This window comes from Megalobrama amblycephala, linkage group LG8, assembly GCF_018812025.1.
Source record: "Megalobrama amblycephala isolate DHTTF-2021 linkage group LG8, ASM1881202v1, whole genome shotgun sequence".
NCBI classification, from domain to species: Eukaryota; Metazoa; Chordata; class Actinopteri; order Cypriniformes; family Xenocyprididae; genus Megalobrama; species Megalobrama amblycephala.
Window position 1 is genome coordinate 32,997,825 of NC_063051.1, and position 27,681 is coordinate 33,025,505.

The 27,681-nt window shown below is 37.2% G+C and overlaps 1 protein-coding gene across 8 annotated transcripts in view; it reads left to right on the top strand.

The window, feature by feature from the left end:
- The first annotated feature begins 263 nt into the window (after positions 1 to 263).
- The window catches only part of gulp1b (GULP PTB domain containing engulfment adaptor 1b), a 58,829-nt gene continuing 31,411 nt past the window's right edge, over positions 264 to 27,681 (top strand). The window contains exons 1-2 of one of the 8 annotated variants that reach the window (XM_048200682.1): positions 321 to 431; positions 12,053 to 12,089. Coding sequence is in view for 5 of the 8 variants with exons in the window: in XM_048200681.1 (XP_048056638.1) it covers positions 377 to 431 (55 nt within the window). In the remaining 3 variants the exon portion in view is untranslated. Of the gene's footprint in view, positions 432 to 12,052; positions 12,090 to 27,681 lie in introns of all 8 variants that reach the window. The other 7 variants (XM_048200681.1, XM_048200680.1, XM_048200684.1 and 4 more) reach the window with 7 other exon arrangements.

Sequence of the window (27,681 nt, forward strand, 5' to 3'; positions counted from 1 at the left end):
TTGTTGTATATCCGCATTTGCAGAGCTTCTTACTGTTCTGCGTTTTTAAGACACCATCATGTCAGGAAACCCAGTTTGATTGAACAGCCCTTCTTTTGTGTTTGCACAAAGGAAAGAATCTGCATGAGGTGAGCATAAACGACGACAAAATTGTCGTTTTTGAGTGATCTACGTTCAACAGTTGATTCTGTACACTCTTTCAGTGATGGGTCCTAACGGTGTGCGGTCTCTTTAAGGAAGACAGCACGTCGTACATTCCTGTGAAAAAAGCGGCGTTTTAAAATGCCCGGTTGACGTCATTAAACTTTTTAAGCGGCTGGAGTGCGCGCGGAGGGGAAGGCACACACGCGCGCGCTCTTCCAGCCCCTCGCTGCAGATGCGACTGGACGGGCTCCGGTTTGCGGGGAATAACTACAAAATCAACCTTCCTTGTAAGAGAACTTCTCTTTCTTTAAATAGACTATTGTTGCGGTGAATATATGGTTAATGGCTTTTATTATATGAATGTTTAAAGATAACAGAAGCATAAAAGTAGTTTGCTTGAGTGTGGATCTGTTGCGTGCGCGTGCTGTTTACAAAACAGTCACATTTAGCATTTTCTGTAACTATACTGCTATGTTTTACGTGTGCTACAAAACAGATAACAGTCAAATCTAATATTTTTGTGGTAAAACGTTTTCATTTACTGTATGTAGAATGGCAGGTGTATTGGTGAAACTCGTGCATGCGTGATCGCCGGTTTATAAAGTTGGTACTGTTGTTCAGTTCACCGGGCTTAAATGTTCCGTGGTTTGCAGCACTTTTCTGCTGTGCATTAGCCAAATCCATTGACCCAGAGCTCAGCCACCGACCCAGCAGTGACACAGACAGAATAATGCTCATAATGATATTGCTGACACTGTATCCCGCGCGTTTGCTGCCCTTGACAGAGGAAAACGAGAGAACAGCATAATGACATTCTGACATTCTCAGGCAAGCTACTGTTGTTGTGCTTTAATAACTGAGGCTGCCAGACTCACAGACTGAAAATCCATTTGCTTCTGAGAATTTCAGTCAAATGTGGTCTTGCTAAATAATTGCACCTTCATGCTCCACATATGATTTAGTCAAAATGAAATTTCACGATTAAACCAGCTGTGCTGATGTGAAAAGAACGGTTAACTCACATGAAATAAAAATCCTGTCATTTACAAACCCTCATGTTGTTCCAAACCTATTTTGAGATGTATTTTGAAACATGTCCAAGGCAAGCTGCTCCTTTCCGTAGGCCTACAACAAAAGGCTCTCAATCTGCATAAAGCACAATAAAAGCGTACATTTAGATTTGAAGCCATATACATTAACTTGTATGCAGAAATTGAAGTCGTAATTACCAGAAATCTATCCCTCAATTAGTCAAGAAGATACATACAATAATAAATGGTGTTCGACATTAACATGCTTGACATGCACAGACACATATTTTTGACGGTTAATAACTGTCCCCAGCAGAATAGTGTCAAACATTTGTGATGTTTGACAGCTTTCACATTGATCCAGAGAGACATGCTGCCACTTGCAACTCAAGCTGCCATTTCAAGCACATGATATGTTTATTTAATATTATGGATTATGCATTATTTGTACTTATTTAACATGCCATCAGAACTCTGTCTAATGGGTAACATTCAGGGTCTTTACATTTGCATATGCAAGACAAGTTAAACCATACTGGGCTGGTGCATGCAGGGAAGATTTTCAGTGAATAGCTACATGACACATTACATTCTACATTAGCCACTGGTCACTGTTGTTGTGCGTCATTTGAAATATTTTGTTTTTGTTTAACTGAAAATAAAAAATCATATGGGTTTTAAATGACATAAGGTTTTGTAAATTCTAATAGAAATGTCATGTTCATGTTCAGATGAACTATTCCTTTAATTTTCAAAGGTCTTTCGTGAGGATGCATATATTTTTGTCATATTCTTGAAGAGCCATGTGTCATTTACATAGGCAAGACATTTACATAAGGCTTTGAATGCATTTTAATGGAATGATTATCAGGACAAGGGAAAATCTTTTTTTTTTCTTTTTTTTTTTAAATAACACTAATCTACAGGTGTCTTTGAATCAAATAGTTATTAAAATGTAACAAATCACATAATCTTCACACGACACCAATGTCATGCATTTCTTGAACGTGTGATTATTTAAGAAATTCCAATTGATTTTTAGGAGAAAGCATGAGCCCTGCTAGCGTCACATGCTGCGATGTCTGTTTCCATACAGTATCTACAAAAACTGATGCTGTAATGACATCATGAAACTCTAACCTATTTAGAGATAAGCATGTGAAATCCTTCTTTGGAACTTTGCCATGTCCAGTATACTGGATCCTATAGGACATACACCGATCAGGCATAACATTATGAGCACTGACAGGTGAAGTGAATAACTGTGATTATCTCTTCATCACGGCACCTGTTAGTGGGTGGGATATATTAGGCTGCAAGTAAACATTTTGTCCTCAAAGTTGATGTAGAAGCAGGAAAAATGGGCAAGCGTAAGGATTTGAGCGAGTTCGACAAGGGCCAAACTGTGATGGCTAGACGACTGGGTCAGAACTTCTCCAAAACTGCAGCTCTTGTGGGGTGTTCCCGGTCTGCAGTGGTCAGTATCTATCAAAAGTGCTCCAAGGAAGGAACAGTGGTGAACCTGCGACAGGGTCATCATGGGCGGCCAAGAGTCATTGATGCACGTGGGGAGCGAAGGCTGGCCCGAGTGGTCCGATCCAACAGACGAGCTGCTGTAGCTCAAGAAGTTAATGCTGGTTCTGATAGAAAGGTGTCAGAATACACAGTGCATCAGTTTGTTGCGTATGGGGCTGCATAGCTGCAGACCAGTCAGGGTGCCCATGCTGACCCCTGTCCACCGCCGAAAGAGCTGACAGTGGGCACATGAGCATCAGAACTGGACCACGGAGCAATGGAAGAAGGAGACCTGGTCCGATGAATCAAGTTTTCTTTTACATCACGTGGATGGCCGGGTGCGTGTGCGTCGCTTACCTGGGGAAAGAAGGCAAGCCGACGGAGGCAGTGTGATGCTTTGGCCAATGCTGAGAAACCTCGGGTCCTACCATCCAACGTGTGGATGTTACTTTGACACGTACCACCTACCTAAGCATTGATGCAGACCATGTACACCCTTTCATGGAAATGGTATTCCTGCATGGTGGCTGTAGCCTGTGGCCCAGGTGGTCATAATGCTATGCCTGATTGGTGTATATTCTGCTTGATTTGATGATTAGACTTATCCTGTACTTGAGTGGTTTGCTTCCAATGCCGATCTTGGGTTCTACTCTTTATTGGGTCTTACAGGGTTGGGTTTTGGCATGGGATTTGGACTCAAGAAGGCTTATAGTTTGATCTGATGGCCTTCATAGAATGCTGGCCCATGGTAACCTGATTGCCTTTGTCTTTCCTTTGGAGAACTGAGATGAACACTGGCTGCTGATTACTTCCTGCTGTTACAGGCCAAAAGGAAGCAAAGCACACACTTTTTAGAGTGCATATTCTTGTTAAGAGCCTCTTCAACCCTTCAAAGTGTAAGAATGATTTTATGAGTATGCAGTCAAAACAAATGAGGTTCAGGAAGAATTTGAGAAAGATTTCTCTTTTAAAGATTAAGTGTGCAATGTTTTAATTTTACAACATTCATTTCATTCTATGCAGAAACAACTAAATCATTTTTATGTCTTTCCCCTAAAAACACTGTGGCACTATCTAAACATTGCAGTCTTCACCACAGTAAAAATGTATTTTACTTGAGTTGTGAGCATGTCTGATTGAATGTGATAAATGTGAATTGGATGTGAGCAAAATAATGCCAAGACAACATGGCTTTCCAATGTGTTCTCTTCACGAATTCATGAAACAATTATGACTTATAAGAGATAGTTCTTTTAATGGATCAGCCTCACATACTTATGAGTCATCTGTATGAATCAGTTTGATAAACCTTTTGCTAAATGACCTGAACTGAACCCTTTAGAGAAGTTGCTGAATCAACATCTGGTTCGGTGAAATCAGTATCATTACAAGCCTTACATGCAACCAAATCCATTTATAATTGGATTGATGGCTCAATCAGACTGAAAAGTCGTCATGTAGACCTATACAATTCAATCCGATTGAGCTTGATCCGAATTAAAATTCTATTGATAGAAGGGGGCGTTGTAGATCTTATAAATAACCCATTTACCCAGAAATTTCATTGACAATATTGCTATGCCTTTCTGAATGTGGTGACTGGGCGCTGCACATTTGCTCAAGTTTTGCTTGGAAAACATGAAATGCATATGTAAATGGAATTGCAAAGTTTACAGTGTACATATAATTAAAACTTTCAGAATCTGATATCAGATTTATTCAGATTGACATAAATTACATTAAGGTACACATTTGTTTTTTTTTTTATATAAGTCAATTAAAAAATAAATGAATTAAGCATGAAAAGTAAAATAAATAATAAAAGTTGTCAATCATAAAAAATAATAAATACTCACGGACACATATTTTTACCCTGCACCGGCACACACACACATTCAGTTTTGATAAAGTACACCTCAAATGAGACATAATTTGAATGACAAATAAGATGCAATGTTTTTTTTTTTTTTTTTGTCTAGCGAGATTTGAGCCTCTGAATTTACCCTAGATTAGGTTTGTTTGTTTTTTTCTTTCACATTAGGTCCTTAGTGCACAGGGAAGTATTATTTATTGTGTTTGCCAGCAAGTTTTACCCTGAGCAAATTAGCAGCATGTCCTTAGCTGCCCGATAGAAACCTCCTACCATGGAATACTAATTTAGTAAAAGTTGAGTGTTATTTCCCCTTCAGAAGTACAGCTTTTATCACCACATGTTTTGCAACTTTCATTCAAATTGAAATATAAAAATATTTCAAAAGATGACACAAATTCAACCTAAACAGATGTTTCTGGCATTTTGATCTTCAGAAACATACAAATTACCATACTCATTTTAAGCTCTGCACTTGTTTTCCAGGCATTGATTAGTAACTCAGAAAAATCTGTCTGTCTCTTAGCTGTAATTGCCAACATCCCTTTTGCGTTCACAAACAGCATTCGGCATGCACACAATAGAAACAAACATGTGCGACACAAAGACTGAATGATGTGCGGGCCCATAGCCCTCCCATTCAAATCATCCAGACTGAAATAATCATTCAACGGCGTCTGATGCTTCATTTCCTGTCAGTGAATCAGCATCTGACTTCATGTCTACATGCTGTCTCTTCCAAATTAGATTTGAGTTTTTTGAGCTTTAAACTGCAGTTGACTGGAGCAGGTGCTGCTGCATGAGTCTAAGGTTGTCCATTTGATTCCAATGAAGCGTAGAAACCAATAGGCTTCCGTCTAAACGGACAATGTGAGTTTTAAGTAAAGCAACAGCTTTTGTATGAGGAGCAGGCCCATTCATGATGACTTAGCTCACAAATCTTATGATTCTTTACAAAACTGACCAGCCGTATCGATCCAAAAATAAACGAGTAAACAAGTTATGACCAATTCTTCATTTTTATTTGCCTGCTTAATGCCATTTTGTTGGTATCAGGAATGTTGGTATTGATTAATCGGGGTATGCAATATGACTTGTACCACAGCTATAATAAGAAACCAAGCATGTGCTTTTACAGATGTCTGTGATTATGTCAATATTCTGTAAATATAATTATGTGCTTGTGAGGTGGGGTGCTGGGCAGACGATCTTTGTAACATTTTACAATAAGGTCTCATTTGTTAACATTAATTAATAAAAATGTTCATGTTTGTTAACAGGTACAGTTACCATATACAACTTTTGATCTTAAAAATGTAGTAGTAAATGCTGAGATTAACCAAGATTAATAAATCATGTAGAAGGATTGTTGATTTTTAGTTCAAATTAACAAATGTAGTTAACTAATGTTAACAAATAAAAACCAAAATCTGTTGCCAAAATCTCCAAATGGAACTGCAAAAATATTGTTTTAAAACAGGTTTCCAGAACGCTTCCCTATATGTCATTGGCTGGACAAACAAATAGTCCCGCCCCAAACTAACACTATTATCTGATGTGAGACAAAGTTGCTATGTTAGGGTCGTCAGGATTCTCAACAAGCAGTGCCTCAGTCACTTTTCAGGGCAATCGACCTACGATTGGACAAAACTAAATATTTATAACAAAGAAAAAAGACACATTTAAGAGATTTTTCTCAAAAAATCTAATTATTCCTGTTTTGTCTTCATGACAGACTACTCATTGAATCATCCTTATCATGAGAGGCTAAAGAGACTTTTTGCAACTACACTAGAATATGTGTTTTATCAAAGTTCGGGAGGAGCACGTTCAGATAATCTACCTAGTTAGCACAAGAGGAGTCATACATATATAACCAATATCACACAAGTAGCCAAGCGATATCGCTCATCAGTGTGATACTTTTACAACAGTTCAATCAAGTGTGTTTATAAACAACAACAACAGACTGTCTTTAAAAAACCCTCTTTTGTGAGAACTACATCTGATTCAAATCTAAAGGTGACAGCCTCCGTTACTAATTCTAAAACGTCACTTTAGAACTAGCAACGAAGGAATGCTGAGTCGTTTCATTGAAGCTCATTGTAAAATGTAGAACAGAGTATTATGAGAGGGAGATCGACTAAGCGAGTTAATTACCTGCATCTAGCTGATATTCTTTAGGTCAGTCTTACATTCATAATCACAAAATCAGTTTGAATGTCCGCTGAGGAAAGCGATATCTTTGTCTTTGTCCTTGTATAAAAGGATTTCCCATGACAGCGCTAGTCAATGCATTTGTTTGTTGCGTCTCGTAAGATGTTGTTTAAAGTAAAAACAACATCCTTTGTTTCAGTCTATGTCAATATACATTTTTTTGCGACTGACTCACTCATAAAGACAGTCTTTGCTGCCATCTAATGGCGTATTAATGTAACTTTCACTGAAGTCGAAATCTGACTCTTTCTCATTACCAAAAAATACAGCATGTTATTTATATAAAATATTATTTATTTAACAATAATATTTAAATTAACAACAATAGCTATTATAACAGTATAAGTAAAATAGGAAATAAACACAAGCAAACAGTTCAGTCAAACATACAAAAACAGCCATCTAGTTAGTACAGGATTTAATTTCAATGAAAATATAAAGTTATGAAACTTAATATAGCCCTTAAGCCAAATCTGTTAGCTCCGGAACAAGTAATAAATTAATAAGACCAAAGATTGCCCGTTTGATATACCCAAAACGAATTACACCTCATGTTTAAACACTATCTACATAAGAGCCAGCGGCAAATTCCCGAAGGACTGGCCAAGATGAAGCTGTTTTCTGCGGGTACATGAGTGCTGAACAGTCGCTGACGGCCTGGAGCTCGCTCTCCGAAAGCATCTAAACAAATTTTCAAATAGACGCTATATGTTTACATATAATTTGCATAAGTGAGGTCTAAACAACTACATTCTCAACTAAAAACTCTTAAAACTTCATTGCGTTACAAAATAACAGTAGTATATATAAAAATATGGTGGGTTTGCTCGTCCGCCATTACACTCGCTGTGAGTATGCTGCAAGCGGAGTTATTCAAAAGGTGAAACGGTTCCCGTAGCAATACTGGTAGAATATCTGTTGTATAATATATATATATATATAGCCGACTTAAATATATATATATATATATATATATATATATATATATAGCCGACTTAACCTCTGTTCTGCAACAGTTTTGCAGCATTTCTCCCCCATCCCAACTCCTCACTCTTGATTGTTTCTATCCCAGCCAGGGATGGGCTGGGGGGTGTACTTTGGGTTCAGGCCAAAATCAGAGCTCGGACCCCTCCCCTCGGACAGCAAGCCAAATACGCATATTCTGTACTTTATCTGATTATATGTACATGCGAATTTGTGAAAGCATAAGTACTGAAGATTGTACCAGTTACTCTTCTAAATGAAATTGAATAAAGAAAAGTGGATGTCAAGCTCTCAAATGACAAAAAAGCACTACAAACTTGTCATGAATGTAGTCCACACAACTTTTGCATTGCATTCCAAGCTGTCTCGAGCCAATGATTGCATGATTGCAAGTTTGAATACAAAGAAGTGTGAAAGATAAAATTGAGCTACAGAAGAGGGGAAGATTAAATTTGAAAATGAACTTTTTCACTCAACAATCTATCTGCTATTCGAAACATTCAGTCAAATCAAAAACATCAGTTTCATATTTTACAACAGATACCATACAAATGAAGTAGTGATATAGCTGAATCCTACCTGTTGCAAAATTCTCTGCAGCTTTTATATTGTTGCAAACTCCAAATATTGCCAAAAACTCCAAAATGAATGTTTAATGGTAAACACATTTAAGATTAGCGGACATAATGTCAGTTCATTCAGCTGTTTCCCCACAAAAGTTTCCTCACTCCCAAGATGTCCGATAAAGATAATGAAAATCATGCATCATGATATAATCATCTTATGCCCTTTGCGTCATTACATACAGATAGCAAATGGTTTCTGCTCCTTAATGTTTCTGTTTGTGCACAGGGCAATCTTTGATCTCTAGTTGGGCAGATGTGGCCTAATGGTTAGAGAGTCGGACTTGTAACCTGAAGGTCGTTGGTTTGAGTCTCAGTTCCGGGAGGAAATGTAGGTGGGGGGAGTGAATGAACAGAGCTCTCATCCACTCTCATTGCCCAAAACTGAGGTGCCCTTGAGCAAGGTGCCCCAATCTCTCCCCGGGCGCCACAGCAAAACGGCTGCCCACTGCTCCTGCGTGTCGGTTCAATACTCACTGCTGTGTGTGTGCACAGAGCAGAGCACAAATTCCGAGTATGGGATACCATACTTGGCCACACGTCACATCGCTTTCACTTTCAATGTGTTTTTCAATGAAGACAGCACATAAATATAGAATGGTGAATAAACTGACTGGACTGCATTACACAGATTTAAAGGGTTAGTTCACCCAAAAATGAAAATTCTGTCCTAAATTAACACAGTGCAGCGCTTCCAGGTTCTATGTCATAACACTGGCTCATTATTGGCCAGCTACTATGTCAACAGTGTAAGAGACTGACATGGAAGAGAAGAAATTGTTCAATAAAATAGTTATTTTTGTTTTGTTTTTGCACACAAAAAGTATTCTTGTCGCTTCATAACATTAAGTTTGAACCACTGTAGTCACATGGACAATTTTAACGAAATCTTTGCTACCTTTTTGGGCCTCATCAAAAATATCTTAATTTGTGTTCTGAAGATGAACAAAGGTCTTACGGGTGGGTGAGTAATTAATGACAGAAATTTCATTTTTGGGTGAACTTACCCATAACGCACACCTTTCAGCCAATCAGAATTCAGACAGACCATAGTATAATTCACTGTATTCACTTATTTTGGAAATGATTTGGGAGTGCTCTATTGTGGTTTTTACTGTACATGCTGTTTAATTGTCTTATAGATTATGATCGTTTATCTGAAGACACAGAAATGCTGTGGGGATCTGTTTAATTATTTGTATAAAAAGTCATTTGGATGTGATTCACACATCTGAATGAGAGAAAAGGGACAGATTTCATTAGGTCCCATTGTGTCTCAAGTGGTCTGAAGGACCTGCATCAGTCTTTTTATGTCTTCAGTTTTCTGTGACTGATATCATAACCGTTCAACTGGAGTGAACAGCTGGTGTGGGCTGGATTATTCCATGCATTTATTCTTCAGGAGGATGTGATATGCCCAACCGTGAATTTACTGTTATTTTGATCGTGATTGTGGGCCAGAAACGTCCCCAGTTCTGTCATTGGGCTGTCATTATAGCACTGTAATTCTGTCACAGACTATGTGAAAGTAAGTTATTAAAGCCTGGGGCTCATGGTCACAACAAAATATGCATGATTTATGTGCTGTTTTTTCTTCAGTGCTAATAAAGCATTTTGACACTCAATGAACCCTTATGAAATTGTTGTAGCCTTTTGATGGAAACAGTAAATATTACCTGAATAAACATTATATATCACACAGCTGTTTGATTTACATACCATTTTTAGAATGTTTCTTCACCCTGATCTTGAAAACAACATTTCTATTGTCTGTGTGTGTTAATAAACTCATTTTCCCCTCAGTAAGTTGGCAGAAATGATAGATTAAGAATAAGAAGATATCAATAGCAGCTCTAGGCACTGGGACTAAAATGGTCTTTTTGATGGTGATGTGTTAGTAGACAGATAGTAGACTAGCTTCTAAACGCATTAGGGGAAATGGAAAAAAAAAGTATATTTGTGAAGCGAGTTCACACTACACAAATCCTATTTGTTTTGAAATCTGATGTTTATGAACTGACTGTTCGCACTGTCATTTTGCAAGTGAAATCTGATCCATTTGTTAAATATTTGTCAATATTTGGTGTATGTACATCGGTTGCTACTAACAACGGTGAGAGATTTTCTCAGAGCTGTCAGTATAGAAAGAGAGGAAGGAAGACTGGGAATTTGCCCCTGCCCTTGTCTATCATGTCATCTCACTGCATTGCTGAACTCATGAGACGCATGAAAGAACATAATTGGTTGTGTTTTACACATTCATGCGCACTTTAAGACCGCTAACTCATTTGGTGCTCACTAGATAGTGAACATACTCTAACATTGTTTGCTGAATGAGGAAAGAGTGAGCAAAAATTAGTGTTTTTGGACTGTATTGCACACTTTGCATTTTTGTTGTTGTTGTTAATTGATGGGTTTTTTTTTTTTTTTTGTACTACTAAATGGATTTGCAAAATATAGCCTTAGAGTTAGTACACCAAAATGACCTTCCCTAAAGGAGGAAGTATGAGAATTAATTGTTAAACTATGTGCTTATAGGAACACAAGCTGTGCGAGATGAAAGGCATATGGTATTGTAACTTAAGAATGTATACAGGAAGAGATTCAGGGAAGGTGAATAAGGTGTCCACCCTGAGACTTCCTGGGAGTGTCTCTTTGGGTGCGGTCCAAATAACATTGTAGACTTTGCCAGGAAAGTCTATTTTGCTCCTGGAGACGCCCATCGCCTCCTTTAGAATGCACTCATTACATTGTTTCCTCTCTAGGAGAAAACAGGAAGCATAACTCTGGGGATAAAGAGAAGTGGAATGAGGCTGAGATTAGCAAAACTATAATCCCTAACAGTATTTGTGCTCTCGTGACAGATATGTTGCATTACTGTTGTTGAGGCAATTGTCACATGTCTTTACTGGGTCAGTTTTTCTTTTGACTTCAGCAGGGTATTATTCATGTTTGCTCGTTTGGTTCAATTCCAAATTCTTTATGTAGAGGAAGTGCTGTGCAGCTGCTCTCCAGTTTACACTTGAACTTATTGTTTTTGTTCCATAAGGGGAAACTATGCCAGCCACTTAACTTAATCTGCGTTATGCCTCCAGATGACACAAATAATAAAATATGGATGAATGGAAGAATTATTGCATACAGCAAAAAGATTTGGACTCTCAAGGTTATCACTTGTGGCGAGAATTATTGATTGCGAATTATTGATTGAAATTGAGGATTTATGAACCAAACCTGTATAAATGAATAGGATCTCCTCGTTTAACCCTTAAATGCTTATACTGGACTGGCATGGGGGAAAAAAAAAAAATCAAATAATTTCACATTATTGTAAGAGACAAAAATTGGCATATTTTTGGCAAGGCAAAGATTTTTCCTTTTCTTTACTCTGCATACTCTTATACATCATTGACCCTAGTTCCTCAACAGCACTCATCATAACAGATTGGTCCCTTGTAAACCATTCACCTAAAAATGAAAATTTTGTCATCATTTACTCATGCTCATATCATCCCAAATGACTTTCTTTCTTTTGTGGAACATAAAAAAGATATTTTGAGAAATGTTTTTTTTTTTTTTTTTTTTTTGTCAATACAATGGAAGTCAGTGATCACCAAACCTGTTTGGTTATCAGCTTTCTTCAAAATATCTTCTTTTGTGTTCTGCAGAAGAGAGAAAGACATACAAGTTTGGAACAACATGAAAGTAAGTAAATTAATTTTCATTTTTTGATGAACAATCCCTTTAAAAACCTGTGCATCGTGACACCTTGACAAGTTGCATAATGCCACTCGATCAGATCAGACATTTGTGTGTGTGTGTGTGTGTGTGTGTAATATGTAAGGTAAGGTACCTTTAAAGTTAGCTCAGATCTTTTACTCTTTTACTCTTCTGTTTGGCAGAAGTTTGCAGGTTTGCAGGCACAGTCCAGTGATGTACAATCCAGGGTTCAGTCAAGGTGAACCTAACGCTATATTTTGACTGCTGACAGTCTGTTCAAATTCAAGGTGTTGAGTTATGAGCTGCAGTGTGTTCAACTTCTGTGTTGAAATGATTAATAATGCATTGTTTAGGATTTGTCATGAAATGTATTGCATTTTTTCATACATTTCTAATTTTCAGATGCTGACTTTGTCAGTGTATGAGATTGAGATGTAAATTCTGAACCAGTACAGCAAGTTTTTCTTTTGGGATTTCCTTGTGTTCCATTCATATTTCTCTGGAGTAGTTTGTGTTTCCATTTTATGAGTAATCAATATTCAGACAGAGTGTTATCTTAATATGCTTTGAGAGAAAGAAGTAGAGAGAGCTAGAATGCTGTGAGGTGAACAGTAAATGTGAAATAGAAAAGCATAGAGAAGAAGACAGAGTGCATAGTCAATGTGATATTATGGGGAAAAATGTGGAGATAAAGAGCCAGCTGTGCAGTACATCCATCATACAATAGACTATTATGAAAATTTAATGGTTGCCTTTAGATGGCAGGTGAAATGCACCGCATAATGTGCACTTTACAGCTCTGAGTTATGTTATTCTGTCTGGATTTTTTTATTTCTTAGAATATTTGAAGGCAAACAAGTTTTTCCCACACAATCAAAGATCATTATAAAATATCAGATTTCACATAAGAGGTTTGCCATGTATGACCCCTCATTCCTTACCATGGTTAGATGAACTGTTTTCTAAATACATCTATCTATGGGATTTATTATGACACATACTCTAAAGACATTTAAAAATACTACTGGCACAATGTTTTATCCTCTTTTCTTCCTCAATGGATAGTTAAAACCATCTGAGACAGCCCAGGCATTCTTTAAGGATGAAAGTTCTGTCATCATTTACTTATCCTCATGTCATTCCAAACTAGGTCTGGTGGTATAACGTGTTTGTACGATATATCGATATATATTTTATAAATGAAATAGGATGCGGCGATACTGTTTATATCAATATACAGCAGTTTGATAATAGTTTTGCTGGAAACAGGAGAGTCGAGGTGCGCATGTAATTCTGCAGTGAGTTAAGCAGCTGTGGGTTTATGTTTTTTTGGATACAATCCAGGTTACCTGGACATCCCTTTCAGACAGCTTCCTCTTTGTGTCGACAGTTACTCCTGTTGAATGTGGTTCATCCTGGTCACAGATGAGCCAATGAGACCTGCTCCAACAATTTGCCCTCTCTTGAACTCTGATATGTCTCCCGTTATGTTGTGTGGATTGCAATATTTTATATATACTGTAGCTGTGCTATTGCTCTGCTAATTCAACCTTCACACTCTGTTCTTCCTGATGGAATGTAAACGTCACTTTTGCGAGCGAATGCAAAGTTTCTCAGGAGAATGCAAGACACTGAGAACGCGAAAGCATTGACTTATTATCATCTATTATCAATTTTTGTGATGTCTACTACAAATTTGGAACAAAACTTGGTTAGACATATGGCTTTGATTTTCTAACACTTCAGTCAATGTTTTTTTGTAAAATACCTATTTTGTATAAAATAAAATAAAAAGTTTAGTTCAGTAGCCTACATTTGCTTTACAATAAACTTAAACTTCTATAACTATTTTTTGCTTTCACTTCTGCAATAATCTGCTGAGTGTCTACTTTAAAGGTGCCCTAGAACTTCTTTTTAAAAGATGTAATATAAGTCTAAAGTGTCCCCTGAATGTGTCTGTGAAGTTTCAGCTCAAAATACCCCATAGATTTTTTTTTTAATTCATTTTTTTAACTGCCTATTTTGGGGCATCATTAACTATGCACTGACATATAGGTTGTGGCCCCTTTAAATCTCCCGCTCCCCCTCCCCTGGAGCTCGCGCTTGCCTTGAACAGCATAAACACAGTTCACACAGCTAATATAACCCTCAAAATGGATCTTTACAAGATGTTCGTCATGCATGCTGCTTGCATACATCGGATCATGTAAGTATAGTATTTATTTGGATGTATTAAATTTGATTCTGAATGAGTTTGAGGCTATGCTGCGTGGCTAAAGCTAACATTACACTCTGTTGGAGAGATTTATAAAGAATGAAGTTGTGTTTATGCATCATACAGACTGCAAGTGTTTAAAAATGAAAATAACGACGGTTCTCTTGTCTCCGTGAATACAGTAAGAAACGATGGTAACTTTAACCACATTTAACAGTACATTAGCAACATGCTAACGAAACATTTAGAAAGACAATTTACAAATATCACTAAAAATATCATGATATCATGGATCATGTCAGTTATTATTGCTCCATCTGCCATTTTTCGCTATTGTTCTTGCTTGCTTACCTAGTCTGATGATTCACATCCAGACGTTCTGCCACTGTCTAATGGCTTGAACATGAGCTGGCATATGCAAATATTGGGGTCGTACATATTAATGATCCCGACTGTTACGTAACAGTCGGTGTTATGTTGAGATTCGCCTGTTCTTCTGAGGTCTTTTAAACAAATGAGATTTATATAAGAAGGAGGAAACAGTGGAGTTCGAGACTCACTGTATGTCATTTCCATGTACTGAACTCTTGTTATTTAACTAAGCCAAGATAAATTCAATATTTAATTCTAGGGCACCTTTAAAAAGAGACAAACTTTAGGTCAAAGCAATCATCAATTAAACTTATTAGTTCAGATCAGTGCTCAAAAAGAAGGCGGTGACAGTTTTCAACTAATAATCCAGGTCTATTTGCACATTCAGAAGCACGTTCTAGTCTGTATATTCCAGAGCTTGCTGCATTTGTTTATGTAACCACTGGTGTCTTTAGTCAATAATGATTTAGAAATATTGTAACCCTCAGTTTTTATTCAACCCCAATCCATTGAACAGCCCACAGGGTGGCTTTACAGGTGTTTTGTTCTACCTGTGCAGGGAAGAAGGGTCTTATCTTTCCTGTACCAGACCTGCTCTAGAGAGAAAGGGCCATAAATATATCACCGCCCTCTGTTTTGGGGCTTCATTCACCATTGCCTATCAACACTCCACAGTTAGTTTAATCATGGTCTGTAGAGTTTTATTGTCCATATTGATAATCTAAAGCCTATGCGTCCTCCATTTGTTAGGTACGTATGCTTTGTTCGCACAGAAGCATGGGTTGTTGTATTTGGTTTTTGTTGTCTGCACAGCTTTCTTGTCTTCCCTCCGGGTCTTCTCTGAATTGGAGCCAGAGAGGATCTGGTTTGGATTTTGGAAGACATTCTAATTTACTGGTGACATACTTAACCCACAAACAAATGCTTGCCCTTGGTATGTCTGTATTAGGCAGCACTAAAGCAAAGGCTTTATGGCAGTATATGAAAATAAAAGCTGTTGCTTTTGATGTGAGCTGTGAAGCGCTTGAGCTGGCCTGGATCATTGTCATAATGTAGAGGACATCTATGCCTGCTTTATCTATGCCAAAATTGTTTGTGTGTGTGTGTGTGTGTGTGTGTGTGTGTGTGTGTGTGTGTGTGTGTGTGTGCGCATTAGACAGCCCTTTATGTTGCTAGCAAATGCTCTGGTCTTCATTTGGCACTGACTTCACAGCCTGTCTTTGTTCTTTATCCAGAGATGTGCCTTTTATGTGGACAAAAATGCATCCATTTGACAGAATATCTCACAGACTATTAAGTAATGATGTCCTTTCTGAATTATATTAATTATACAATAACCCTCATTATCACAAAATGAAACCAGCATCATTCATGAAAACATGATTAAAAAGCTACATGATGCATTAAGATCATTTATGAAGCGGTATCCACTCGGCTGTTGGGTTGACATAAATAGGTGTGCTGCACAAACTAAGATGGATGGATATAATTTTAAACCTATTAGTTTCCATTCCCCCCCCCCCCAAACCCCAACCCTTTCAGAAAATGACAACAACAGTTGGCACTGCTCATTTTAAACCCTTACAGCACATGGTTGCATGTTGCATACGCACATGTAATCAAACACACTTGCCTACTGTACATTTTCTTATCCATTTAAAGCACTGAGAATTAATTTTAGTGAATCGTTTTTTCATTTGAGAACCTTAAACACCTTCATGGAACCATTAAACACCAATTTTGTCTTTTTTGTTAATATACTAAATGGGATTGTACAGTAATTATACAAAATAAAATTTAGTTTAGCTGTACATCAGTAGGTTTTTCAAGCTACAGTATATAAATTTTCTATTTTTTCTGCACTTTTCATGTAATTTATGTATTGATTTATTCATTTTTTGGAGCTTGCATGTACAAAAATTAATGAATAATTTAATAATTTTTTGCATATTAAAAAGTTTGAATGGGCACAGTAGCTGATGAATGTAAGACTAATTTCTATTGATTTGAATGACAGCACTTCTCGTTCTTTCCAACTTTGTGAACAGTGGCGAATAGATGAGAGGAGAATTAACTCATATTTATATGTCTGGCACTTATACTGTGAATGTTTCTAATCTTTGCTTAGCATTTGTAACTCTGTATGTTATGTTATTTGATGAGGCTTGCTTTCTCATGTTAGATTAGTTATTCATACATAGCCAGTTTAAAAATGACAAAAGTACCCTTGAAAGTACTGCATATCTGCATGAATATATGGCTATGTTATCGCTTTCTCTGTTCTTTTTGCCAAAAATAATTTGTGAGCAACTTTGAGGCAGTTGGGAAAAAAGTTTCTCAGGCAAAACTCTTTTGATACGCTTCAAAAAAAAAATGTTTTACTGCCAAAATGTTTTCAAACACACACACACAAATCATTGGGGGGTTTTCTTGTAAAACACAAAAGGGTAGCTTGAGCTGTTAAACTACTTAAAGGGTTAGTTCACACAAAAATGAAATTTCTGTCATTAATTACTCACCCTCATGTCGTCCCAAACCCGTAAGACCTTCGTTTAAGAATATTAAGATATTTTTGATGAAATCCGAGGGTATCTGATCCACACATAGGCAGCAACAAAATTGCACCTTTTGAGGTCCAGAAAGTTACTAAAGAAATTGTTGAAACCAGTGATGTGACTGCAGTGGTTCAACCTTAATTTTATGAAGCGATGACAATACTTTTTGTGCGCAAAAACAAAACACAAATAACGACTTTGTTCAACAAATTCATCTGTCCCCTGTCATACTGCTACGCTATTTACGTTGCAGAGCTTCAGTGTTTATGTTCGAACGGCGGCTCAGTAGTGGCCAGCTCTGGTCACGTGAGCAGCACAACGCATGCATGTGATGCTGATGCAGGAGGCAGTCAATACTGAGTCCGCGTTCAGAAAATGTGTGGATTTCATCAAAAATATCTTAATTTGTGTTCCGAGGATGAACGAAGGTCTTACAGGTTTGGGACGACATTTTTTGGGTGAACTAATCCTTTAACATTGCGATTACTTTTACCTTGACGAGCTACAATGACGTGACTAGCAATCAGCCATATTATCTGAATTTAAACTCATAGATTTAGGTGGTTTGTTCATTATAAACAAAAAATAGAAGCTGCACACAGGCATGTGCTGTACTTGTGTTGGTTATTTACATAAATGTGACGATGTGCCAAGTATTAGCATGGCCTTTGTTCCAGACCACATTTCATCTCCAGATTATTTTAGGAGCCTTTCATTATTCATTATGCTAAATTATAAATTGTTGCCATTTGTTTTTTTTGCCATAATGTTGATAGTGTTGCCAAGGGAATGGCAGCATGCACAGAGACAATTATTGCAGTTTTTGTTCGTTTCTTGTCCTGTCACATTCTGGCCTGGTCAGTTTTAACAGTTCTTGGGGAGAACATGCTCATTAACCATGAGTTTGTTTCCCTGTTTCTGCCCTTCACTTCATGAAATGGTGCATTGAATGCGACTGACTGAAAATACAAACAACCGAAAAACCCACTCACTGTGCCTTGTTACAGAATGAGAAATACCTATTTAGTTAAGTGCATACCAGGACTGAATGTATTTATGATACATTATATTCACAATATTTTTTCCACTAATAAAATTAAGCAACATTTTTAATATCACAATAATTTTAATGCTTTTTTTTACTTGGCCATTAATTTTCCTAAAAATCATGTCATTAGCCCTGTCTTGTCTTAGAGTATGAGAGCATTAAGACAGAGATCTTTTTAATAGTGTCTTTTTTAAAAGCATCAGTACCAAAAAAGATGCTAGAGTTTTATTCATTTCTGTGAATCAGTTCAAACTGTCAGTATGAATGTATCGATTCCATCTGGGAAGCTGTTACTACAGAGTTGGGCAGTCATTATGTCGCATTAAAGGGATAGCTTGCCAAAAAACAATTCTATCATTATGTACTCACCATCTTGTCATTTCAAACCTGTATGACTTTCTTTCTTTTGTGGAACATAAAGTAAGATATTCTGAGAAATGTCTGTTTTGAAATGACTTTTCTTTTGTCCAATACCAGCAACACTTGTGACGTGAAGAGGACAAAATAATCAGAGTAGGGCTGAAAAAATACTATTTATTTTACCAATGCGTTTCAGCACACAGACCTTCTTCATAAAAATAAACAATTACAGTAATGTAAAACAGTATTTTTTTAATCTGCAATCTGATAATTTTCCTCTCCACTTCACAAGTGTTGCTGGTATTGGACAAAAGAAAAGACATTTGTTGTTCATAAAATACTCTTGTTTTTTCATGCACTTTGTTGATTTTGTGAAGCTGAATAACCACCAGAATAACCATACAACACTTTTTTGTCCGTACAGTGGAAGTCAATGAAAAGAATAAAAATAAACCTTATATGGTTACCAACATTCTTCAAAATATTGTTTGTGTTTCGCAGAAAAAATGCAGGTTTGAAACAACAAGTTGATATGAATAAATGATGACAGAATTTTCATTTTTGGGTCTTATATCTTTAGCCATATCACCTAGCCTTAACACACACTCATTTGCAGGGACAATGTATCTTAAGGGATTATATGCTCTGTTTAGTGTTCTGCTCCAAAAATGCAGCTCTGTGGGATCTAACGTGTTTTTGTATTCTTTTAGAAAAAAGTATTTAATATATGCACCTCGAAATCTGGTTGGTTTTAAAAAAAAAAAAAACTGTATCTTGTGGTGAGAGAAATTAAGGTTGGTTCAGAATATAAATAATGCTCAAAATGAGCTTATATGAGCATGTAAATGGATTTTCCAAGGCTGCTGTTGAAAGCAGCTTGGACATGCTCTGTTATTGATTCCCTCCCTTGGTAAAGAGACAATATTACACCAGTATAAGCACTATTCAGAATTGTTTCTCAGGGGAACTGTAAAAATATTTGCATGCCTTCTTCGTGATAAAACTCACTGGGGTCGAAGGAGTTTTTTCGCATAGGCAATAACACATACACAGCAGCTTAATATGGTTGTAAATCTACTTGTAAGTGTTTAATCACATTTTTATAAAATAATTGTACAGTGGTTTACAAAACACAATGTTGGATAATAGGGCTGCACAATATATCGTTTTAACATTGATATTGCGTTGTGCGCATTCGTGATAGTCACATTACAGGATGTGCGATGTCTAGTACAGGGATCCGACACCATGGTTCAAAACACACGTGATTCTCGGATTGATAGCAAAGTTGACCGTCATGCAATGAAAGTATTTGCATGTGGTTTTGGTCCTGTCACTATAAACATTCAAGTGATTTGAGCACAAGAAGTTGCGAAAGAGAGCTCAGTCATGAAAGTGCGGCTGTTTTCTGTTCGCACAAAGAGCTGCACAGATGCACGTGAACACCAAATTCCTTTCTCTTGCCTGAGCAGACACATACATGCAAAAAAACGGTCAAAATGCACATCTCTGCAAGTATCCTCGTAAGCACAGTTGCTTATGGCTTAGGTGAAGGTAAACAATTGAGAAACGTGTAATTTTGGATCCGCGCATTCTGTCTTAAAGTGACAGCAGCCTAATATTCCTGCTGCTGTCTATGTCATGAATGTTAATCAAACAACAAAACACAAAGAGAAAATCACTTCTGTTGCTTTAACAAAGATTCATTATATTTAATTTATGCAGTGAAGACTATGCAGTGCCTAAATACTGTTAGACTTACCTGAAAAATATAAAGCACTATTTATTTCATTTGTATCTTATTTTTATCTATGCTTGTAATTTGTTCATTATTTTCTAATGCATATTCACTCACCTACAAAATCACCCCAATGATTCTAGAATGATTAATTCTTTCCAAATAGAGCTATTCAAGTCATCTGGTGAATTAATTTTTCATATTACAAACAAAATATTGCAATGTAATTTTTTTCCAATATCGTGCAGCCCTAGATGGGAAAGTCTACACTGTGGTCAATGTGAAGTCCGATAGACCCCTTGTTTACTTGCAGTAAACGTTTATTTAGAACCTCATTGAATCTCATTATTTGATGTTCATTTAGTTAGTAAGAAACAGCAGTTATTCCTTTTGGCTAGAGAGTTTAGCTCAATCAGCTTTGACAGGACCGCTTGAACATCAGATTCATTCAGTTTGTTTTTGCCTTCTCCTGCTGCCTCTTGCTCATTCAAATTTATTTGACGAAAAACAAGCCAAATGACTGAAATTGCTTCAGTCTGTCCTTGAGCTGCTTTACCGGTGCTCATAGAGGAGAGAAAACGGCCCCTCAGAAATCAATGCCTGACAGTAAAATATGGGCATATTTTAAGTGACTGGAGAAGTTGCAGCATTTCACCAGGGGAAGTCCTTATCATGCAGAAACAGCCATGAAGATTAGAGGAAAATTATAAAAACGGATTTAACGCATGCTCTAAGTCAGCGGCTAAGATTTATGAACCTACTTCATTATTCCAGGGTGCTTTGTCTTGTCAAGTGTATGCACTGCCCATGAGACATGAACAACACAGGCTTGCCTCTTGGTGTGTGTTCGATTATACACTTGAACTTGCCATTATAGCTCATTGATACACTGTTTATCCACTGTCCCACACTAGGACTACAGTAAAATGTCAATATGTGCTAAGTTTGCAAAGTACACCTCCCTACCAATCATTAACAAAGTCCTCTCGTTCATATAACACAAAGCCTTGATATTCTGCATGACAAGTCCAAAAGGCAAATTTTAACCATTTATATATTGTATGGAAGTGCAGCGCAAACAACAACATCCTGAAAGGTCTTTGTCTGCACTGATTTAGGATGGTGTTAAGACTTTTTGAGATGACATTTTCTATATTTCTGCCAATACAGCAGGACGTCGTGCTGCATATTCAACGCTGAATTATCCCGTCTGATGATTTACACCCTAATTGGCTTTCTTAACAGTCCTGATAATGAGATTATATGCTTCACAGAGCAGCATGTCCCTTTTGGTCTCCATATCTGTAATGTAAAACTACTTTTCTTGATTTATTAATAGTTTGGAAGCAGAAGCTGAATGTTGGAGCCATCCATACTGCACAGATGGTTATTGACTACTTTTTTCTTTCTAGGCAAACAACTTGTGAATTGTGTTTGTCTTTTTCTATTGAACAGGTAATTTAGGACACCTGGTTTGGAGAAAAGTATTGAAACTTATTTATACATTAACCTAGCTGCAGTTTCTAGAAACTTTCCATCCTGGTCTAACATTTCACACATACAGTATATGAAATGATGAAAAATATTGGTTACCTGCAGTCAAGTATCAGCTTTAAACTGGGATGTGAACACACTACCATGAAAGCATGAACTCCCTGTGATTCTACAAAAATACAATGTAAAATTTATTTACCGGTTCCTAAAGCAAAACTTTAGAGAACAATTTAAGTGCTCAATACTTGCGCCTTGAAACTTGATGAATATCTTGTTGAATTGATGAATGTCTTCTCTGAGAATGATTGTTTGTTTTGCCTTTCTACGTTTTTTTTTTTCTTTTTCTCAGGCACATGTTGCATATACATTGGGTACGGAAAGTATTCAGACCCCCTTAAATGTTTCACTCTTTGTTATATTGCAGCCATTTGCTAAAATCATTTAAGTTCATTTTTTTTCCTCATTAATGTACACACAGCACCCCATTTTGACAGAAAAACACAGAATTGTTGACATTTTTGCAGATTTATTAAAAAAGAAAAACAGAAATATCACATGGTCCTAAGTATTCAGACCCTTTGCTCAGTATTTAGTAGAAGCACCCTTTTGATCTAATACAGCCATGAGTCTTTTTGGGAAAGATGCAACAAGTTTTTCACACCTGGATTTGGGGATCCTCTGCCATTCCTCCTTGTAGATCCTCTCCAGTTCTGTCAGGTTGGATGGTAAACGTTGGTGGACAGCCATTTTTAGGTCTCTCCAGAGATGCTCAATCGAGTTTATGTCAAGGCTCTGGCTGGGCCATTCAAGAACAGTCACGGAGTTGTTGTGAAGCCACTCCTTCGTTATTTTAGCTGTGTGCTGAGGGTCATTGTCCTGTTGGAAGGTAAATCTTTGGCCCAGTCTGAGGTCCTGAGCACTCTGGAGAACGTTTTCGTCCAGGATATCCCTGTACTTGGCCGCATTCTTCTTTCCCTCGATTGCAACCAGTCGTCCTGTCCCTGCAGCTGAAAAACACCCCCACAGCATGATGCTGCCACCACCATGCTTCACTGTTGGGACTGTACAGTATTGGACAGGTGATGAGCAGTGCCTGGTTTTCTCCGCACATACCGCTTAGAATTAAGGCCAAAAAGTTCTATCTTGGTCTCATCAGACCAGAGAATCTTATTTCTCACCATCTTGGAGTCCTTCAGGCGGGCTTTCATGTGTCTTGCACTGAGGAGAGGCTTCCGTCGGGCCACACTACTATAAAGCCCCGACTGGTGGAGGGCTGCAGTGATGGTTGACTTTCTACAACTTTCTCCCATCTCCCGACTGCATCTCTGGAGCTCAGCCACAGTGATCTTTGGGTTCTTCTTTACCTCTCTCACCAAGGCTCTTCTCCCCCAATAGCTCAGTTTGGCTGGACGGCCAGCTCTAGGAAGGGTTCTGGTCGTCCCAAACATCTTCCATTTAAGGATTATGGAGGCCACTGTGCTCTTAGGAACCTTAAGTGCAGCAGAAATTTTTTTGTAACCTTGGCCAGATCTGTGCCTTGCCACAATTCTGTCTCTGAGCTCTTCAGGCAGTTCCTTTGACCTCATGATTCTCATTTGCTCTGACATGCACTTTGAGCTGTAAGGTCTTATATAGACAGGTGTGTGGCTTTCCTAATCAAGTCCAATCAGTATAATCAAACACAGCTGGACTCAAATGAAGGTGTAGAACCATCTCAAGGATGATCAGAAGAAATGGACAGCACCTGAGTTAAATATATGAGTGTCACAGCAAAGGGTCTGAATACTTAGGACCATGTGATATTTCAGTTTTTCTTTTTTAATAAATCTGCAAAAATGTCAACAATTCTGTGTTTTTCTGTCAATATGGGGTGCTGTGTGTACATTAATGAGGAAAAAAAAATGAACAAATGATTTTAGCAAATGGCTGCAATATAACAAAGATTGAAAAATTTAAGGGGGTCTGAATATTTTCCGTACCCACTGTACATTTTTTACTACAATGCAATTGAAATGGTTGACCAGATGTTTATCAAGTAAATGTTGAAGCTCGTTGACTGACATTGTCTTTATGGTGAGGCTGGTAGCCCAGCAAAGTCTTGGTTAAGCAACTTAAAAAAGCCTGATGCAGACTGCAAATATGGATTCAAAATGGATGTGAGAGCCTGCATCGATTTTTGCACGTCTATCTGCTGTGTGAATTTTTCTTGAGTGATGACCTGACCTTCCTCTAGGTACTCTGGACGACCCCATATTCTTGTTTTTAGTACTGGTTCTCTAAAAGCCTGCAGTGTATCTGTCACTTTAAGAATGCATGACTGATTGATAGCAATGTCCTTTTTTGCTTAATATAGCTACAGGTCATGCATTTTTGAGGCAATGCAGAAGAAATTGCTTGTCCTCTGTCTTAAAGGAGAAAACCTGCAGTGATAAATGATAGAGTTTTAGCTTTATATATGAAGGTTATTCATATACTCATATCTGGTCATTTTCTTGTCAAAATAATTTATCTTTGACTTTGCTCAACCTGTACTACTGAAAGTAGCCAATAGCCGGAGTCAGAGTAGATGTCAAATGTACAGGCTATGTAAAGCCAATGTTTTATTATTAATAAAAAAAAAAAAATAAGATGATACATTCACTTTATATAGAACTTCCAGTGACTTTTAAACAAAATAAGACAACTAAACAATATCCCTGCTGAAAAATCCTGCATTGCTTGTCATCAGCATAAGGGTTTGCATGCTGGGTTCATCATGGGATGCTGGTTGCTGGTTTGCTGGTCCCCAGCATGGGAAGCGGAAGTGCTGGTGGACCAGCTACACCAGCTCATTTTGCTTGAGAACAGCATGTCTATGCTGGTCCACCAGGTAGACCAGCTCTAACCAGCTCTAACCAGCATAAATCAGCCTGGACCAACATGGAATTCATGCTGGATTATGCTGGATTTTTCAGCAGGAATAATACCAAATACAATACACATGCTAAAACAGGGGTTCTCAGCTCTGGCCCTCGAGGTCCACTTTCCTGCAGTGTTTAGCTCCAACCTTGATTAAAGGTGCTGTATGTCATTTTTGACTGTACTAAAGCATAACAACACCATAATATAATTTGTAGATATTTAGGAAACAAGTTCACATACTCGTTTCTTTGAAGAACAATGCTACAGCCAGTTATTTTACTTTGAAATGTGTGTTCATTGGTCCGCCCACTGCCAATTTGCCCAATAGTATTTCAACACCCGGGTTGCCAGCTGGCAGAAAACACAGCGTATTGCAGCCATGGAAGCCAGCAAGCAAACTGGATTGAGATCGCAGATTCTACCCGACCTAAAAAGCCTCGGCATCCATCTAAAAATCTCTATGAAGGGGAGCATGTTAAAACCTGGATAAATCAACTCATCAACTTGCAGTGTGTAAGTCTCCCCACCTTCCATTATCAATTGTGCTCGCTTCTGTTGCATCCTCAATCTGGCAACCTCTTGAGCGTAGAGTCTGGGGAGGGGGGTGACAACTCTGTCCAATATTTTGAATTTGGACAATTTCATCAGCTACAGTATCTGTCAAAATTGCATACTGCACCTTTAAACGCATCTGCCTGTAACTTTCATACATTTACAGCAAAATCAGAGTACAGGCAGTTTTAGCTTAAAATTAAAAAAGACAAGCCAAAATAACAGTGATAAATATGAATATTTATTCATGAACCATGCTGAAAATCAGCCTATTTGAATAATATTGTTAGCTGATGCTAACTTGAGGTCATTTTTAAAAATAAATTCCAAATATTTTATTCAGCCACATAGTTAGTTTACATTTGATGAAAAAACAAAGGATGTGATGTTCAGAACATGGTAACTACAGTAATTATGAAGCGATACCCCCTTGGGGGCGTTTTACCCCACAGACTAGGATTGAAAATAAAATTCTGAAAATATAATTATATTTTCCTTAAATAACATGTACTCCCTAACTACAGGCATTACTATTCTCATATCTTATATAACTGTGATGTTCTCCAAACCAGCAAGCTTTAAAATTGAAAATTAAATCACTTACCGTGAAATCCGTTTTCTCTCAGGTACATCGCCAGTATAAGCTTTACTGTGAATACTTCTACATCACTCTTGTAAACTTAGTCCATAGCAACATCAAAAACGTATCTTTTACCCCAAGGGGGTGTTTTCCCCCACTCCACTGTATCACTGGGACAGAGAAGAGCCAGCAAAACTAAACCAAATCTTACAGAACTGTACTGTACTTTTATCCATCACCTATAGGTAGAGTGTGAGGGTTGCCAGGGGTGTTGCAAGTTAATAGTGATTTAGCTTATGTCATATAAGCTATCATCCATTTACAAGTGTGCCATCCCTGCAAAGATTACAAATAAGGAGCATATAATGTGTGAAAAGATTGAACAAGTGCACCCCATTAAAACTTCATGAAGATTCAGGACATCAGGCTCACCCGGTCAAAATCTGATTCCTGTCACAGTTACTGGCATGTGTGTGTATGTGTGTACACCGTTTTGGTCCTTGGGAATCATTACACTTATTTCCATCCCCATTTAAAATCTGCAGCTAAATGTGATTTGATGTGTATCCTGAAATGGAATATGATTGGAATGAGATTGCTTCCTGTGCTCCCCGCTACCCGTCTCTATACCATTTCACACCTCAACTTTAAATGACTTTGTCAAGAGTGTTATTCAGTTTCAAGCAACTGAGCTGTCTATGCATAAGGAATATAATTACACCCATTATTTTACATTTGTCAGATCTCTGCTTTTATTTAAATATATAAAACCATCTTCAAGCCTTTTCCTTCACTGGTAACACATTTTAGATTTATCAAAAAGCTAGTGCAACACTTGGCTGACACACTCATGTAACGTCGGAAGCTAAAATACATTTTAATGGACTTGAATTGAGTGGTAAGGTCTTGTCGAGAGTGCTAATTCAGCTTAGCTGAAGAAAATTATTTCTCCTGAATTATTTTAAATATCTCCGTCACACCTGCTTAATGTGAATGGGCTGAACAATCTGTAATAGTGAGTATGTAGGCTGCAAGGCATCTCAAACATTTACTAGAATTTGGCATATACTGTACAGTACACTTATATTTTGATGCAAAAAATAAATAAATTTGGCATGAAATGAGAACTCGCACAGTTTATCTCTTTTCTGAATGCATGTTTTTTATTTTATTGTGAATGATTCATACATGCATGTTTCATTTTTTTAATGTTGATATTCTAGTTAAACAACTGATTTTTTCAAACTGTAGAAAAAACAGATGCAGATGCATATTGGCAATGTGAATGATAAATATAATTTTGTAGGTTATGTTGTAGTTACAGTAGCCCTAAAAAGTATTTGAGCTCTTACAAATGCAACCATGTCATTGCATTAGCAAACAAAGTATTTATTTATTTTAAAGAAAGTTTTTTTGGTTAAAAAAAAAAAAAAAGCTGTCATTTGTTTTTGGTTTTTATACAGTACATTTAATGTAATCAATAAGAAAGAAATATCACAAAGTTGATCTCAGTTTCTCATGGTTTTTAATCTAGAGACTGTAATGTTTTTTTTCCTCACATCTCTACTAGAGTTTTGTATCTCAACAGATTTGATCAAATCAAAAGTGAGAGATTTAATATTTGAATAGTTTGAGATTGAATTGGATGAGAGAATTGAAACTCAAACATTTATCATCAAATTTTTCCAAGAGCAAATTATATTATGCTCTCACTGTATGTCATGTCTCATGTGTGTCTGTTTTTATTTCTCCTTAGTATGCC